This window comes from Capsicum annuum, chromosome 12 (genome assembly GCF_002878395.1).
Source record: "Capsicum annuum cultivar UCD-10X-F1 chromosome 12, UCD10Xv1.1, whole genome shotgun sequence".
NCBI lineage: Eukaryota > Viridiplantae > Streptophyta > Magnoliopsida > Solanales > Solanaceae > Capsicum > Capsicum annuum.
In genome coordinates, this window is record NC_061122.1 from 228279592 (window position 1) to 228296319 (window position 16728).

At 34.8% G+C, this 16728-nt stretch overlaps 2 protein-coding genes across 3 annotated transcripts; one reads left to right on the forward strand and one right to left on the reverse strand.

The window, feature by feature from the left end:
* The first annotated feature begins 295 nt into the window (after positions 1 to 295).
* LOC107853172 (peroxygenase) lies at positions 296 to 4157 on the forward strand. The gene is made up of 7 exons (XM_016698178.2): positions 296 to 372; positions 535 to 729; positions 2532 to 2681; positions 3156 to 3241; positions 3457 to 3551; positions 3628 to 3753; positions 3849 to 4157. The coding sequence occupies exons 2-7, from the start codon at positions 606 to 608 to the stop codon at positions 4006 to 4008; spliced, it is 741 nt and encodes a 246-aa protein (XP_016553664.1). The 5' UTR covers positions 296 to 372; positions 535 to 605; the 3' UTR covers positions 4009 to 4157.
* A 341-nt stretch (positions 4158 to 4498) lies between these two features.
* Positions 4499 to 7745, reverse strand: LOC107853171 (homeobox protein 13-like). Of its 2 annotated transcripts, none has more exons than XM_016698177.2 (5): positions 7551 to 7745; positions 5661 to 6524; positions 5392 to 5577; positions 4964 to 5294; positions 4499 to 4855 (listed from the first exon to the last, which is right to left on the reverse strand). In XM_016698177.2, the coding sequence occupies exons 1-4, from the start codon at positions 7593 to 7595 to the stop codon at positions 4983 to 4985; spliced, it is 1407 nt and encodes a 468-aa protein (XP_016553663.1). In that variant the 5' UTR covers positions 7596 to 7745; the 3' UTR covers positions 4499 to 4855; positions 4964 to 4982. The 2 variants fall into 2 exon arrangements, with proteins under 2 accessions (XP_016553663.1, XP_016553662.1); XM_016698176.2 differs by lacking the exon at positions 7551 to 7745 and adding an exon at positions 7348 to 7521.
* Positions 7746 to 16728: the final 8983 nt, after the last annotated feature.

Here is a 16728-nt window from a genome sequence, read left to right on the forward strand (position 1 = left end):
AAAATTTATTATGTTTTTACTTTTTTACCCTTGATATGAAATAATTACATAAAATAAAATGAGTCAAATTTGAAATATCAAAACATCACCCCCTAATAAAAGTAAAATCAAACGAAGGGATCTAGGATATTATCATATCAATGAGGAAAACAATAACACGTATGAAAGTAGGTGTCAAGAAAATGAGCAAACCAAATGTCACTTGCTAGGTGCAATAATACATGCATGTAAAATTCCACTTGTCCACTTATAGTATATAGTGTATATATATATATATATTCACCTATGCTCTAATGCATGCATTGTGACACGAAGTTCTTGAGTTTTTTCCATCTCTTTTTTCACCTTATTGTTGTGAACTCAAACGCATTGGTACTTTCTTGAGTTCTATACATCTCTTTTTTAGCTTATGATCATTGTCAAGACAGATACATAACACAATATACTTTCTTGAGTTCTATACCTCTTTTTTAGCTTATGATCATTGTCAAGACAGATACATAACACATTGTGTTCTATCTATCTTTTTTGTAGCTTATTATTATCATTGTTGAGTCAGATACATTTGGTATTTTTGGAGAAATTTGTGGAGGGGAAGCTAAGAGATGGCAACGATGGAGGTTGCGGGGATAGATCGGAATGCAGCCTCCTCGCCGGAGGCGCCGCTTGCACCGGAGACTTATGAAAGGAAACTTAGGACTGATTTGGAAACTTCTATTCCAAAGCCTTGTAAGTTGTTTTTTTGATGTATATATAGTGTTACTTTGATTAGATATGTTGCTTTCATATGGTGGAAATAACATCCTACTAGAAATGTCTTCTAGTAAGGACAGATAAAAAAAACAATATTAACATAAAAGAAAAAATAATATTAATATTAATTTTTTTTATTAGATATACATAAAAAAAATAATGTTAACCATGTATAGATAATATAATATAATTTTTCGTCAAGGGAGTTAGGATGACCCCTATCCTAAGTGTAGCTCCGCCCGTAAGGCTTTGAAAAAATAAATCTTGCATAAAATTAAACTGTTGTGGTTTGACTCTTCCTCGTATCCCCTATCTTGCATAAAATTAAATTGTTGTGGTTTGACTCTTCCTCGTATCCCCTATTTTGTCTAGAGGAGAGTATAGCGAAAAGTTTTAGTGCATCGAACAGTAAAGTTTTATTTTTTTGAAAAAAAGTTTTGACTAGACATGAAATTTAAGAAAAGAAGAAAAAATCATGTAATTTTAAAATAAGTACTAAAATATTGAGGAATCTAATTAGTAGTCCCTCCGTTTCAATTTATGTGGCATCGATTGAACTTGCCCTGGTATTAAGAAAAAAAAAGGAACTTTTGAATCTTGTGATTTAAAATGAACCTTGAATATTTGTGTATAGGTTGCAAATCATTTCAATAAGAAAAGGAAAAAAGGGAATCTTAAAGTTTAATTTTTCTCTGATTTGATTAGAGTAGGTGCTATTTGTTTTTGGGACGACACTGGCTGTTTGAATTTTTACTTTATTGGTAAAGATTCGATTCTCCATCATGATTTCTCTCTCCATTTTTGTTCCCCTGCTCTCGATTTTATTTTAGTCTATTTTTTTTTCACACATAGTCTATTTTATCTGGGTGTAAAATGTACGCAGTTCATACCACTTCCTGCGAAGAAGTAGAGAGGGGAAGCCTACTGGATTAGTCTGTTTTTTTTTAAAAAAAAAAAAAAAAAAAAAGCACCAAAATATTCTATGCATTTTGGTGATTTTAGACATGCTATGCTATATAGAATTTTGGAATTAAGTACCTATTGTATCTAAAAAGGGATTTTTAAAACAAATTAAAAAAGATAACAGTCTCACCGATAAATTGAAACGAAGGGAGTATGATAAGGTTCCAAAGTATCCTCTGTATTTTTATGATTTAAGGCATGCCATTTTATTATTATATTTTTCAAAGGAAAATGAGAGAGCTCAAGTAACCGGGCCAGCCAACTATTATATTTTTCAAAGGAAAATGAGAGCTCAAGTAACCGGACCAGCCAACTGAGCTACTAACTAACTAACTGCTATTAAGATTCCAAATGCGACGTTTGCGATTAAATTTACTAAATATGAAAAGTAATTTCTTTTAAGAGATTAAAAAGAGAGTAAACAGATAGATTAAAAGAGTGATGATTTTTAAAAAGTAATTTCTTCTGAAAAGAGTGTGATTGTTAAAAAGCAATTTCTTCTGAAGAGACTAATCAGAGATCTCAGGTTTGAGCTTTTAGTACCGGGGGCTTCTACTCGGCCCTATACTTGTATATCAAAATGTATTCTAATTGAAGTAGCTGAGCTTCTAATTAGCAAAACCATTGATTAGAGGGATCAATTAATCGATGTTCGTGTGGATAGTTATATGTAACTCTCATCTTATAATTTGAGCAGTTTAGCCTGAACAAGGACATGTACATTTAGTCGATTGTTCGGTATTTTCATTTTTGTGATAGTTTTGCTTAAGGATTGTTACGCTATGATGTTTAAATATGTGGTAATGTATATTCAGATCTGGCGAGGGGATTAGTGGCTCCTGATATGAACCATCCCCATGGAACTCCTGGCCATAGGCATTACGGCATGAGCGTTCTTCAACAGCACGTCGCGTTCTTTGACCAGGATGATAATGGCATTATTTATCCATGGGAAACTTACTCCGGTAATCATTCCATTTCCGCGTTTGTATTACAATACAAGTTCTATTTTTGATGTAGATAAGGTAAAATAATAATGAGATTGAAGTTGGAAAAAAAGAAATTGTAAGCTTACATTCTAATGTTGTGTGTTAATTCAGGGCAATTGTCATTCTTAGGTGTTTATTACTATCCGTGTAATAGCTCGTTACACTTACGAAATATATTTCCAGTAGCTTAAGTTAGTGGATTCTATAACTTTAGACACGGAGTAATATATATGTATATGAGAAGACCTATTGAAATCTTAACAAATATTAGATGTGAACCCATAATGTTAGATGTTAAAAGTCTTATAAGTTGAAACCATTACATTTAAATTTTGAATCCGCCTCTTGCTATGCCCCTAGTTTAAGTTGGTAAGGATCTGATCTTGACACTATAATAGTGTGTATAATTCTGGTATAATTGAACTGATAACTTCCTGTGATCCTCGACAGGACTTCGTCAAATTGGCTTTAATATGATAGCATCTCTCATAATTGCCATCGTCATCAATGCTGGTTTGAGTTATCCTACTTTGCCGGTATGTTGATTTGTTCTTAAAAATGTTACTCTTACTATATAGTAAATGATAAAAAAAATAAATTCCACCTCTAGTTACATTTTTCGTTTAAAATTTCGCTGTTGAAGTTTCGTCCTTTACAAAATCAGTCGGTATGATTTTCCTAGGGATATATATTCTCCCTTCACCGACCCCAACTAATTCGGGATCGCACATATATTCTTGTGACGATGCAGGGGTGGTTTCCATCTCCTTTTCTACCGATATATATTCACAATATACACAAGGCCAAGCATGGAAGTGATACTAGCACCTATGACAGACAGGGAAGGTTAGTATAGTATTCCCCTTAATAGTAATTGACTGTTAAGTGAGATGTCGAATTGATGATATTTGCCCTCCTATAGGTTCTACCCTGTGCATTTCGAGAATACTTTTAGCATGTACGCTCGCACGCTGCCTGATAAGCTTACTCTTGGAGAACTCTGGGAAATGACTGAAGGCAACAGGGAAGCGTTCGACTTATTTGGCTGGTAATTCCTATTAAATTCTCCCCCTTGTACTTCGTTCTATCGACCAAATTGAAGTCTATTTTCGACAACTTTCAATTTTATCTTTGATTTCGTAGGATCGCGAGCAAAATGGAGTGGGGAGTTTTGTATGTTCTTGCTAGAGATCAGGACGGTTTTCTATCGAAAGAAGCTATAAGGCGTTGTTTCGATGGAAGTTTGTTCGACTATTGTGCAAAGATACAAATGGAAAATGAAGGATGGTTGAAGGAAGACTAGTTATCAAGACACTATTATAAATCAACATTGTAATAAACTAGGCAATAGCCTAGAATTGAACTTGTATAATTTGCCATCTTTTGACTGCTTGTAACATCACCCAAATTCGCGTTGCATTGAGTTAAATGGAATCTTAGTGTGTTTCGTCATGTCCTTCATAGAATTAAATGGAATCTTAGTGTGTTTTGTCATGTCCTTCCTTTAAAGACGTCGTACCAGAATTCGAGTTTGTGTAGTATCTGATCCTTACAAAGCTCATGTATCAAGTGGATCCAGGAATCACCAATAGTACTGGCAAAAGTCGTCCTGTGATCAGGCAGGAGGGCACGGGCTCGGGCTCAAGCGTTGGAAATACCCTCCGACAGAAAATGCAAGGTAAGGTTGCATATAAAGATACTTAGTAAAAGGAAGTACTATATGAATATGTATAATTAACATTACCGGAATAGATGTAAACACAACTTTGTTCAAGTTGGCAATTCATCAAAGCTATAATAAAAAAATGCAATTCAGTACAAATTTACAAAATTTACATGTCCTCACTGTGAAGTTCCATTGAATTATTACTGACAATTTGTGTTAGTACAGATTTACAAAAATTTACATGTCTTCACTGTGAAGTTCCATTTGAATTATTACTAAACTTGTATGTCGAAAATGACCCTATTATTCCCTTTTATTTGGGACTTGAAAAAACTAAGTGTAAAAAGTTGTCTGATGAAATCCAAGATTGGTGGATGAAGCAGTTGCTATTGAAGTTATTTACACCAAATAATAGGTATATGTAAGTAAGCATATCCTATATGTCTTCACCAGTTCATCTTGTTTTCTCACCATGCAGATCGAACTTCAACCAAAGAAAAGATATGAAAAACTTATCAGCAATCGCTTATAAAGGTATGTCGATATAAGTAAAAAAGTATAGATGATAGTAAGTTGTTGAAGAAAAGAGTACTTGTTTAGCCGCGTATGCTTTAGTGCAACTGGCCATCTGTACAATACAGAGGGGGGCAAATATCATAGGGACTTGTAGATGAATGGCAATTCGAAGTGAAAATTCGACCATTATGAGTGATATTAACATTGTTCTGATCATGTCCTGATGATGAAGTTATCATATTAGGGTCTTGATGATATGTAAAATTGAGTTTTACATCTTCATTTGTCACATCTTCATGTGTACCACAAGAATTTGTCTTAGTACTACCCTCTCCAAATTCATCATTTTTCGCGAATCTTCCTCGAACCCTTGGCCTACTGTCTGCTAGTGTTTTCCTGCATGCATACTGCAAAAAATTTGCAGAACATAGTCAAAGTTTTGACAGATATTGCAGAACATCAAACGCGTCGAGAAGGATTTAAGTTATATATGCTGATGCATACCTTGATTTTCTTGCTGAAATTCCTTTCGTTTCGCTTCTTCATGTATCTATGAATCTTCTCCCTCCTCTCCTCCGGCGTGCATTTGACTGCTTTATAACTAGTATCTTCCAAATTTGTTATGTCTGATGCCAAAGGGTTAGAACAACCACTAGCACTAACCAAATGTTGACTCTCATTGCTCAATGCCTTCACAATGAAAAATTTCAAATGAAGATTATGGCCTTTACCATGAGAACTTATTTTTGTCGCGTTAAAGTAACTGAACTTACCTGAAGCTCGTTAGAACAATTATAGACTCGCGGCAAGGCGTCAGGGCAGAATAATCTACCACTATCACCTTGAAAATCGATTTCTTGTACAGGTGGAAACTCAGTCCCGAAGAACAAGCCACCTCCAGGAGCGGCCGCAGTAGCAGCAGCAAGTATTGCTGAAGATTCAGCATTAGACATAGAAGTATTCGAGTTTAAAGGTAAGTAATTCGCGAGTGAAGGATCAAGAAGGGGACAAGAAGGAGAGGAAGATGTGTTAACGCGCATGTAAGAAGGTACAGATGACAAAGATTCGTCTTCATAGAAATGTCCTAATGGAGGTCCCATAAGTGGAACTATAGGAGGTTGATCAGGAGTATATTGATGATGATGATGAGCTTGTTGAAGGGATCCATCCGAAACATGATCTGTCATTTTCATATGTTGATCGTTGAGTGAATTAATATCGAATAAATCCTGGTGTTGAGGTTGAAGTAAATGATGTGGAATCGAAAAATTTCCATCTTGTGTGAACTCTATCGAAGCAGAAATATCATTCCCAATTTGATCTTCTTGAGGATCAAATATTATCGATAGATCGTTGTTGTTGATGTTAATGTTGTTGTTATCATTGTCGTTGTTGTTGCTGTTGTTGATTCTTGAAGGACTAATAACATTAGATGTAACTGTTGTGATGTTTGTGTCTTCATTTTTCTCCATAGTGTTACTAAACTTGTTCATTTCAAGATTGTTTGAATATGAACTTTGTTCTTCATAGCTACAACAATTTGAGCTAGAAGCAACTTCTGAATTTTGTACATTTGGGAAAAATTCAGATTCACAAAAATTCAAAATTTGATCACTAAGGGGGCTTGACATCTCTTCCTGCAAAACAAAACAAAAAAACAAAAATTTAAGTCTCTATCACAATGTTACATTCCATTTTCATAAGGAAAAAAAAAAGGGACAAATTTTGTAGCATCTTTGTTCTATCTTTTTCATGATAGAATAGAATCAAACTATTACGTATTTTAGCAAGTAATTGATTGTCTATTCGCGTTTAAAGTGCATGAACATGAACGTTGGGATATTTCCAAAATTATAGAATATTAGAGATGTCTAATCCCTCCCCTTCTAAAAAGTCGGTCTAAAAGACGTAAACTATCAAAAATGAAAAAATGCATGTATTTGCATTTGTGCTCCAAGTGACCTGTGGGATCCAAAACAAAAGTATGCAAATGAAAACAAGAATTTAATAGAGAAAAAAATAAAAGAAGCAAAGAATATGGAAGTTTATGGCATTTTGATATATACTCCAAATTTAGACAAGCAATGGGAACTTTAGTATAGTACTATTATCTCATGTTTAAGTATCATTTTAAATTGTAGAGAAAAAACTTAAAACAATACTATTTGACAACAAGAGTCAAATCTACCGGTCTGTTAGGATGAAAGCCAAATATTCCAATATAATCCAAAATGGAAATCAATTTCTAAGAGATACTGAGATTGCTAAGGGTGATCTACATAGTACTAGTTCAAATAAATAACTTGGAAAAAAAAGACCAAATTAATAATTTGAGATTGGAAAATTGGAAAGAAAGAAAAAAATAGGAAAAGAATACAATAATCTAATTCAAGATCTCAAAATTATAATAAAATCATCAATAGAAACACCATTAGAGCTAATTCAAAACAAGATATGTACAATGGAAAGTTGATGTTCTTGATCAAGATTAACCATGCTCTTCAACATTATTGTTCTTCTTATATTGATGATCTTGATGAAAAAAGAATCACTTTTTTTTTGTTTAATTAATTAATTATTTTCTTGAAAAAATTGTATCTTTTGGATTCCCATCAAAGGATTATTTCTATTCATCAAATTGTGATTGCCATTTTTCATCTTACCTTAACAAAATGCAAGTTGTGAACCAATGGAAGAGAGAATTCCATGCAAGAAAATAGGAGAGAGAGAGAGAGAGAGAAATAAGAAAAACAAGAGAGATTTGTTTTGTGAACAAGAAGGTGTATAATTATATGAAGATTTTTTTTTAATTGGGGCTGGGGTGGGGGGGTTATAGGGGGGTGGGCCTAGGGAGAAACAATAATAACTAGAAATAGAAGTTAGTTATATATATATAGGTACATGTTTGACCGTACAATATACTTTACAACTAGGTTGTCGGTGGGCCAGTCAATTTCTGGAACATTTTATGGTTTTCCGACACGTGGCGTCTTGTGATTTGATGACTTTTTTGTCAAGTAATAATTGTACATAGACTTGTACTTTAATATGCGCAAAATTAAGTTAGCCTAGGTTCATTTTATACAAGTCCTCTAGGATCAACATGAACATTAATAAAACTTTCGAGATGGCTCAATTGGTTTGGAGGGTGGCCGATTTTCCACACGGGTGATCTGAGTTTGAATCCCCTTCAATGCATTTTAAGTCGAGTTTGTCGCATAAGACTTGTCTAGTGCGTTTTATATTTACAATTCCCCTCAATGCCTTCTGAGTCGAGTCTGCCGCATCGGGCTTGTCTAGTGTGGTTTACATTTCATGTGTGATTTGCAGGCTATGCTGTGACCGAGATCGTAGCGGTCGTAGGTTATCTGAGGTTTAAAAAAAACAAAAAAACATGAACATTAATACGGTTGAGTGTCACAATGAGATATGATATGATCAATGAAACATTTCTGTTAGCCCATATGTTATTGGGCCTTTAGTTTATGGACCTTTAGGTTATTGGCTATGTATATATAGCCTACTCTTGTTTTAGTTAGTTTTATGCTTTTCAGATTATATTGTAAACCTTAGCCTTTCTTTCCTTCAATAAAGTTCTATTAACATGGTATCAAAGCTAGTTCGATCCATGTCCTTTGATTTGTTGGTTGAAGATTTTGTAGCAGGCACCTACTGCGCGGATCGAACTCCGCGGTGAGTTCGCTGGGGGGTACGGGGGGCAGCGCGCCCCCGTCCGGGGTTCGGGGCGGAGCCCCGAATTTTTTTGAGGTGCTGCTGTATTCGTTTGCTATTTTCGTTGGGTTTTTTTTTTTGGTTGGATTGATTCGTTGCTGTCTTCGTTTGCTGTCTGGTATTGTTCGTCTTTCGTTCTTTTGCTTGCTGCCATTGTTGTTCGTTCGGAATTGTTCAACCTAGGGTTTTGCATCTTTTTGTTTTTTGAATTGTTTGTGTGTTGCTGTGTTTACAATGACTGGAGACCGGCCGTAGGTTGGGGGAACTCTATGTCTTGGAGAATCTCAAAGTGTCTGTAGTTGCTGCCTCTAGCATAGATTTATCTTCTTTTCGTTTGAGTCCTTTGTCTTCTCAGTTTTATCTTTGGCATTCCAGATTAGGACATGTGTCAGTTTCACGTTTACGTTTTTTGGTCTCTAGTGGTGCTTTGGGTCATGTGAACACTAGTGATATTTCAGATTGTAGTGGTTGTAAACTGGCAAAATTTTCTGCCTTACCGTTTAATAAAAGTGTGTCTTATTCTGTTGCTCCTTTTGATATTATTCATTCTGATGTATGGGGACCAGCGCCAGTATCCACTAAGGGTGGATCGACCTATTATGTTTCGTTTATAGATGACTATACTCGTTATACCTGGGTGTATCTTATGAAACGCAGATCTGATTTCTTTGGCATTTACAACAACTTTAGAGCCCTTGTTAAAACACAACATTCGGCTGTGATAAAGTGTTTCAGGTGTGACTTAGGGGGTGAATATACCTCTAATGACTTCACTCAATTACTTGCCTCTGATGGTACCATACACCAGTCATCTTGTACCGACACTCCTGAGCAGAACGGTCTGGCAGAAAGAAAACATCGTCATATTGTTGAGACAGCACGCTCTTTACTTTTGTCTGCAGAGGTTCCTAGTATTTTTTGGGGAGAAGCAGTTCTAACTGCTGTATATGTGATTAATCGTATTCCTACTGCATTGACTTCAGGGATGTCTCCGTTTGAGAAACTATATGGTCACCCGCCGAATTATTCTGCATTACGAGTTTTTGGATGTACTTGCTTTGTTCTTCGTCCTCATGTTGAACGAAATAAGTTAGGGTCAAAATCAGCTATATGTGTGTTTTTGGGGTATGGTATTGGACAAAAAGGATATCGTTGCTATGATCCTGTAAGTCAGAAATTATATGTTTCACGACATGTCACTTTTTTGGAACATATTCCTTTTTATTCCATTCCAGCTAAAACCCATGATGTGACAAAGTCAGATATTCGGCTTATTGATCCCTTTGGGATTGACATAGAGGTTCCAGTTCCGGATTCATCCATGCCATCTGGTGTGCCACCTGATAGTGCTTCAGCCTCGCCTGTGCCTGAGTCTGCTCCTTCGACTGTTGAGACTGGAGACCCACCACCTCTGAGGAGGTCTACTCGACCTTGTAAGTCCACCAAACTGCCAGATTTTTACTATTCTACATATTCAGCCTCATTTGCTTCCTTTATTGCAAACATACATCATTTGTCTGAACCTGAGTCGTATAGAGAGGCTGTGTCTGATCCTCTTTGGCAGAATGCTATGGCTGAGGAACTTGCTGCTCTTCATCATACACATACATGGGATTTGGTTACTCTCCCACCTGGTAAGCATGCGATTGGTTGTCGATGGGTGTATAAGATAAAAACAAAATCTGATGGGTCTGTTGAGCGATACAAGGCAAGACTTGTGGCAAAAGGGTATTCACAACAATATGGTATGGATTATGAGGAGACTTTTTCCCCCGTAGCAAAGATGACGACTGTTCGCACTATGATTGCTGTTGCATCCATTCGACAGTGGAAGATATTTCAGATGGATGTCAAGAATGCTTTTTTGAATGGTGATCTCCACGCGGAAGTTTATATGACTCCTTCCCCAGGTATTGACCACCAGCCAGGTGAAGTTTGTCGGCTTCGAAAAGCTTTATATGGTCTCAAACAAGCCCCTCGTGCTTGGTTTGAGAAATTCTCCACTGTTATTACTTCCCTTGGATTTGTCCCGAGTAACCATGATTCAGCATTGTTTGTTAGATGTACAAGTGCAGGGCGAATTCTATTGTCCTTATATGTAGATGATATGATTATTACTGGCGATGATCATAGTGGTATTGAGTTATTGAAGCATGATTTGGCTCATCGATTTGCAATGAAGGACTTGGGCTTGCTGCGTTATTTTCTGGGTATTGAGGTGGCTCAGTCTAAGAAAGGGTATCTTCTTTCTCAGACTAAGTATATATCTGACTTGTTTACACGGGCGCGTCTTTCTGACAACAGGACTGTAGATACTCCCCTTGAAATCAATGCACGTTACTCTCCTAGTGATGGTGTTCCATTATCAGATCCGAGTCTTTATCGGACTATTGTGGGTAGTTTGGTTTACCTTACGGTTACTCGTCCAGATATAGCACATGCAGTTCATGTTGTTAGCCAGTTTGTTACTGCTCCTACTTCTGTGCACTGGGGAGCTGTACTTCGTATTCTAAGGTATCTTCGTGGCACTCAGTTTCAGAATCTCTTGTTTCCCTCGACGTCATCTCTCGAGTTGCGAGCCTATAGTGATGCTGATTGGGATGGAGATCGCAATGATCGTAAATCCACCACTGGTTTTTGTGTGTTTCTTGGAGACTCTTTAATCTCGTGGAAGAGCAAGAAACAAGATGTTGTCTCTAGATCTTCCACGGAGGCTGAGTATCGTGCTATGGCTGTGACTACATGTGAGATTATTTGGTTACGTTGGCTTCTTGCAGATATGGGGGTTCACATTTCCATGCCTACTCCCCTGCATTGTGATAACAAAAGTGCGGTACAAATTGCAAAGAATTCTGTCTTCCATGAGCGTACGAAGCACATTGAGATTGATTGTCACTTCACCCGTCATCATTTACAGCTCGGGACCATATCGCTTCCTTTTGTTCCATCGTCTTTGCAGATTGCTGACCTTTTTACGAAGGCTCAGTCGGCATCTCGATTTCGTTTTTTGTGTGACAAACTCTCAATGCTTATTGCTGTTGCATTGTGAGTTTGAGGGGGGATGTTAGCCCATATGTTATTGGGCCTTTAGTTTATGGACCTTTAGGTTATTGGCTATGTATATATAGCCTACTCTTGTTTTAGTTAGTTTTATGCTTTTCAGATTATATTGTAAACCTTAGCCTTTCTTCCCTTCAATAAAGTTCTATTAACAATTTCATGTTCGAGCCTTCATAATGGAGATATTCTGGTAGAATATTTTTGTTAGTGATTATTATATACTCTTTAATGAATCTATCTAACACAAATTCAAAGTTTAAACTAATTGGATCAGTAAATTTCGTAGGTTGTTATTTAGAAAAACACAACATTACATTTAATTTCATGATTTGCTTTTTACCTTAAAGTTGAATCATTACATGAAAGTTTAATTTTTTTGGTTCTTCCATTCGACATCCGATATTCCGATATTATAATTAGACTATTCTTTTATTTTGGAGCTTCATGTAATTTAAATTCACATCATGCAAGTAGCGTTAAATGGAGAAAATGCGTTATAGAGGAATCTTTTCCATTTCAAGGACTTGAATCCGAAATTTCTGAGTAAAATGAAGCCTTCGACGTGATGAAGGGATCTTATCCATCGATGTTCCACCACAACCCTTGATAACTACTACTAAAAAAGGTTAATTATGATAAACCATTTTTTATATATACCTATATGAATCCTATTGAACTCAAAATATGATACATTAAGAATACATTTGTTGTTTCAATGTAGATAGGTTATATTCTTTTTTTTTAAAAAAAAAAAAAACTCTTGTATCTATGTGTATCTTTCAAAGAAAAAAAGATTCATGAGATCAGCAGCTTCAACAATAGAGATTGATGGTGTGTTAATTAAATTTTTTCATGTTTAATTGATCAAAAAAATTTTAAAATATTTTTTTAGAACAATAAGTTCTTTAAAAATGAGAAAAATATTTTTCCGGTGAAACTAGAAAAAACAAGTTTCACAAGTGACATCTCACGTTGATTGTTTCCTTGATCACAATCCTTCAACACACCTCATCTTCATCGTAATTCATAGCCCCAACCTCACCACCTCAAATCCTTACCCAACTCATCTCCCAGGATCAGCTCAATATAATTAGTGGTCTGAAGTCAAGCTACTCAATAAGATATCATGATATTACAATTTTAAGAATTAATTCATTCAAATATTTTTTTAATGAGCAAATAAAAATAATTGATTTTAAAAGGTTAGAATTTAAAACAGCATATAAACGCGTCACATACATGAAAAAGTAGAACAAATGTACGGGAACAAAAGAAAAAATCAGAATCAACGATGGAATTAAATTTAACCTAATTTGCTTACTTATTTGAACAACTCAAACTAAGGGTGTCAAACGAGCAAGGTTAACCCGGCCCTATCTGGCCCATTTAGGAAAATTGACCCGGTTTGACCCGGTCCGATCAGCCCACGGACTGTAGGGTACCAGGTATTGGGCCGGATTATTTTTAGTTTTGGGCTCGATTAACCCAGCTCGGACCAAGCCCGGTCCAAACCCACTGATTAATCAGCCCGGTTGGTTTTGTTTTTTTTTGAAAAAAAAAATTCAGATTTTTGCTCATTGGGTCCAATGGCTATATTACCGTTTGGGCTCTAAAAATGGCTAATTGGCCATTTTTAATTAAAAAAAATTCAATTAAAATATTTTTTTAAACCCAAAATAATTTCTATAAATACCCTACACTTTCAAATCATTTTCCACACAATTTTTGATTCTCTCAAATCTCATTCTCTCTCAAATCTCAATTCTCAAATATTCTATATATTTCCTAAAGTGCTCACTTTAATTTTTTAATTTTGCGATTACAAAGCACGAGTGAAAGTTTCTAAAGTCGCAATCTTCGGATACTTTCAAAATTTGGTATTGTCGTTCCATCTCTTACGTTTAATTTTTATTTAGTGTATTAATTGTTGAATATTTATTTTGTTATATTTGTTTATTTTGATTTTTTTTAGTTTAATTTATATTATGGATAAATTAAGAAACCTCGCTACTAAAGGTGTTAAAAAATTTTGTTCCGGAAGTGGTAGTGGTAGTAAAAAATGAATTACTAGCGGTAGAGGTACTTCAAGTAGTAGATATACCCGTGTGCCTCCGGCACCCTTTAGTCAACCTTTTGAGGAAGAAGTAGATGTACCTTTAGGTGTAGGTGCCCACGATATGGATTATGTAGAATCTCAGAAAAATTATGGTATAGAGGAAGAAAATGAAGTAGATGTGGTTAATTTAGACGAAGATGATGAAAATATTGGTGAGACACCCGCAGTAGGAAATGCTAACGTTAGATCTGAATCGGTTAATCTCCCTCCCCGTCCTCCCCATGCCCCAAGAGCTGGCAAACCAACTAGTATTGCATGACAATTTTTTGAACGTATATCAAATATTGAAGTGCAATGCAATATTTCTCAACAAATATATAAGCATAAAAGAGGAGGCAAGCAAGGGAGTACAGGTACGTTAATGAGACATATAAGTGATAATCACGAAAAAGAGTTAAATGCACGAGGTGGTGCGGATGTTGGTGGGCCAACGCAAACTAGAATGGACCCAGAAAGCGGTCAGGTAATGAAGAAGTATAATAAATTGAGGGACCGGGAAGAAATAACTAAAATGGTAGCTGTGGGTTGTTTGCCTTTTAGTTTTCCTTCTTCTAATGTCTTTATTCATTATATTCAAGCAATTTATAATCCTATATTTAATGGTATTCCTAGAACTACTTGTAGGGCCGATATTTTTGGACCTCATTCACAATATTATTTTTATTTATCAATATTGTTAAAAAATATTCAATGTAGAATGTCCCTAACTTCTGATCTTGGTCTTACTGTAAATAAAAATGATTATTTAACAATTACTTGTCACTGGATAGATAGTAATTTTGTTATGCAAAAACGTATTCTTGCTTTTTTATATGATGGAGATCGTAAACATACTAGAGATTTCATTGTTGATTCGATTGTTAAAGTAGCAGAATTTACGATATTGAAAATAAAATCATATGTATTGCTTTTGATAATGCTTCTAACAACAAGACTGCTATAACAAAGTTAAAATCTAAGCTATCTCCGTCGTTACCTGAAATTTTTCATGTTAAATGTGCTTATCATATATATAATTTAATTGTAAGAGACGATCTTGAGTTTTTTTAACTTTATATTGAAAAAATTCGGTTTGCTGTTGGTTTTATTCAAGGAAATAATCGTAGAAGAAAAATTAAAGACTTTAAACTTAAATGTGAACGAAATGGACCTACACCGATATTGATGCCTGAAGAATGTGATACTAGATAGAATGCTACGTATGATTTTTTAAAAACTTGTTATAAATATAGAGTTCCTATTACACTATCTTTTAACCAACATTGTGGTTCGTTTGCTGATTTTGCCCCTTGCATGCGACATGATTCTGATTGGACTGTAATTAATGATCTTGTTAAGTTTTTGAAAAAAAAATTATATAGCTACGGTTGAACTTTCCGGTGCTTATTATCCTACTGTTTGTAATATTTTGGCATATATAGCCGATATTTCTGGTTTGCTCAAAGAATATAAAAATAAAGAAGATTACAAAGAAGCTGTTGGTACCATGTTTGCAAAATTTCAAAAATATTTTTTTCGATTCCTCATATTTACTTGGTTGGTGCTTTGCTAAATCCGTGCATGAAATATAATACTATGTGCCACTTTAGTACTCTTATTTATTCTAACTTAGAAATAAATACTAACAATGATTCTGATGATGAAGAACAAGAAAAACCTGATTTGTGAACGGCTATGACCGATGCGAACGCTTACATAGATAAATTATATAACCACTATGCTGATTTAGTTGATTTAGCTGTTCCAACAAATATCACTCCAACTATCGCTCATCATCCTCTCGAGGAGCCATCATCTTCTAAAAGGCCAGCACATAGTAGTTTTCCTGATCACTTTTATGATTTACCTTGTTGGAACAGTGTTGACGAGGGGCTTACAAATCAACTTATCGGGAAGAGCTGAAATATTATCTCTGATCGCCGCTAGAGGATCGCAGATGACGGATCAACACGTTGGATTGGTGGAGGAATAATGAAGCACAATATCCTGTGCTTTCAAGATTAGTTAGAGATATCCTGAATGTTCTAATGTCAACCGTTGCATCGGAGAGCGCTTTTAGTCAGGGACGACAGCAGCTTGGAGACAACCGACATTCATTGGGAAGCAATACAATGAATGTTCTAGTTTGCCTTAGAGATTGGATTAGAGCAGAACGAAGAAATCAATGAATGGAGTGGAGCCGAACGATGAGCAGAGACTTGAAGAAATTATGACTTCACGGGAGAACTCAGCAGAATCAAATCTAATGCATTGACCCCGTTGACTTTGACTATCCTATGCAAGTTCCCATTAATATTAACATGAATGAGTTAGAAAAATGATGCAAAATTTGTAGATTTTTCATCCATGTATATTATAAATTTTGGATCATTTTGCAATCAATAAAATTCAACATTCATTCACTCCTTAGTCCTTACTTTGTAATTTTTTCCATTTAATGATTTAAATTAAATTTTTAGTTTAAATAAAATACTTAGTTTTAATATATTACTAATTTACTATAAAGTATTATTAATTTATTATATTAAGTAGCATATGTTTTATTGAAAGAAGTACATATATTTTATATGTGTACGTATATATTGAATGGTACGCATACATGTGTATATATTTTATAAATTAGGGTATAACTATATATAGTGTGTGTATATATTATAGTATATATATATATATATATATATATATATATATATATTGTAGTATATTTTATTTAAAGTAGTACATATATATTGAATGGTACATATATATGTGTATATATATCTTCTATAGACGTATATATTTAACGTATACATGTGTATATGTTTTATAAATTAGTATATAACTATATATAGTGTGTGTGTGTACATTGTAGTATATATATTGTAGTATATTTTATTTAAAGTAGTACGTATATATTTAATGGTACGTATATATGTGTATAAATCTTCTATAGA

Excerpts from the sequence above, each read along its gene's own strand:
- LOC107853172 (XM_016698178.2), top strand. The coding sequence starts at position 606 with ATGGCAACGATGGAGGTTGCGGGGATAGATCGGAATGCAGCCTCCTCG. Across the intron at positions 2,682-3,155 it reads TCCATGGGAAACTTACTCCG|GACTTCGTCAAATTGGCTTT; the intron begins GTAATCATTCCA and ends GATCCTCGACAG. Across the intron at positions 3,754-3,848 it reads GCGTTCGACTTATTTGGCTG|GATCGCGAGCAAAATGGAGT; the intron begins GTAATTCCTATT and ends TTGATTTCGTAG.
- LOC107853171 (XM_016698176.2), bottom strand. The coding sequence starts at position 7,395 with ATGTTGAAGAGCATGGTTAATCTTGATCAAGAACATCAACTTTCCATT. Across the intron at positions 5,578-5,660 it reads ATTGTTCTAACGAGCTTCAG|GCATTGAGCAATGAGAGTCA; the intron begins GTAAGTTCAGTT and ends TTCATTGTGAAG. Across the intron at positions 5,295-5,391 it reads ATTTCAGCAAGAAAATCAAG|TATGCATGCAGGAAAACACT; the intron begins GTATGCATCAGC and ends AATTTTTTGCAG.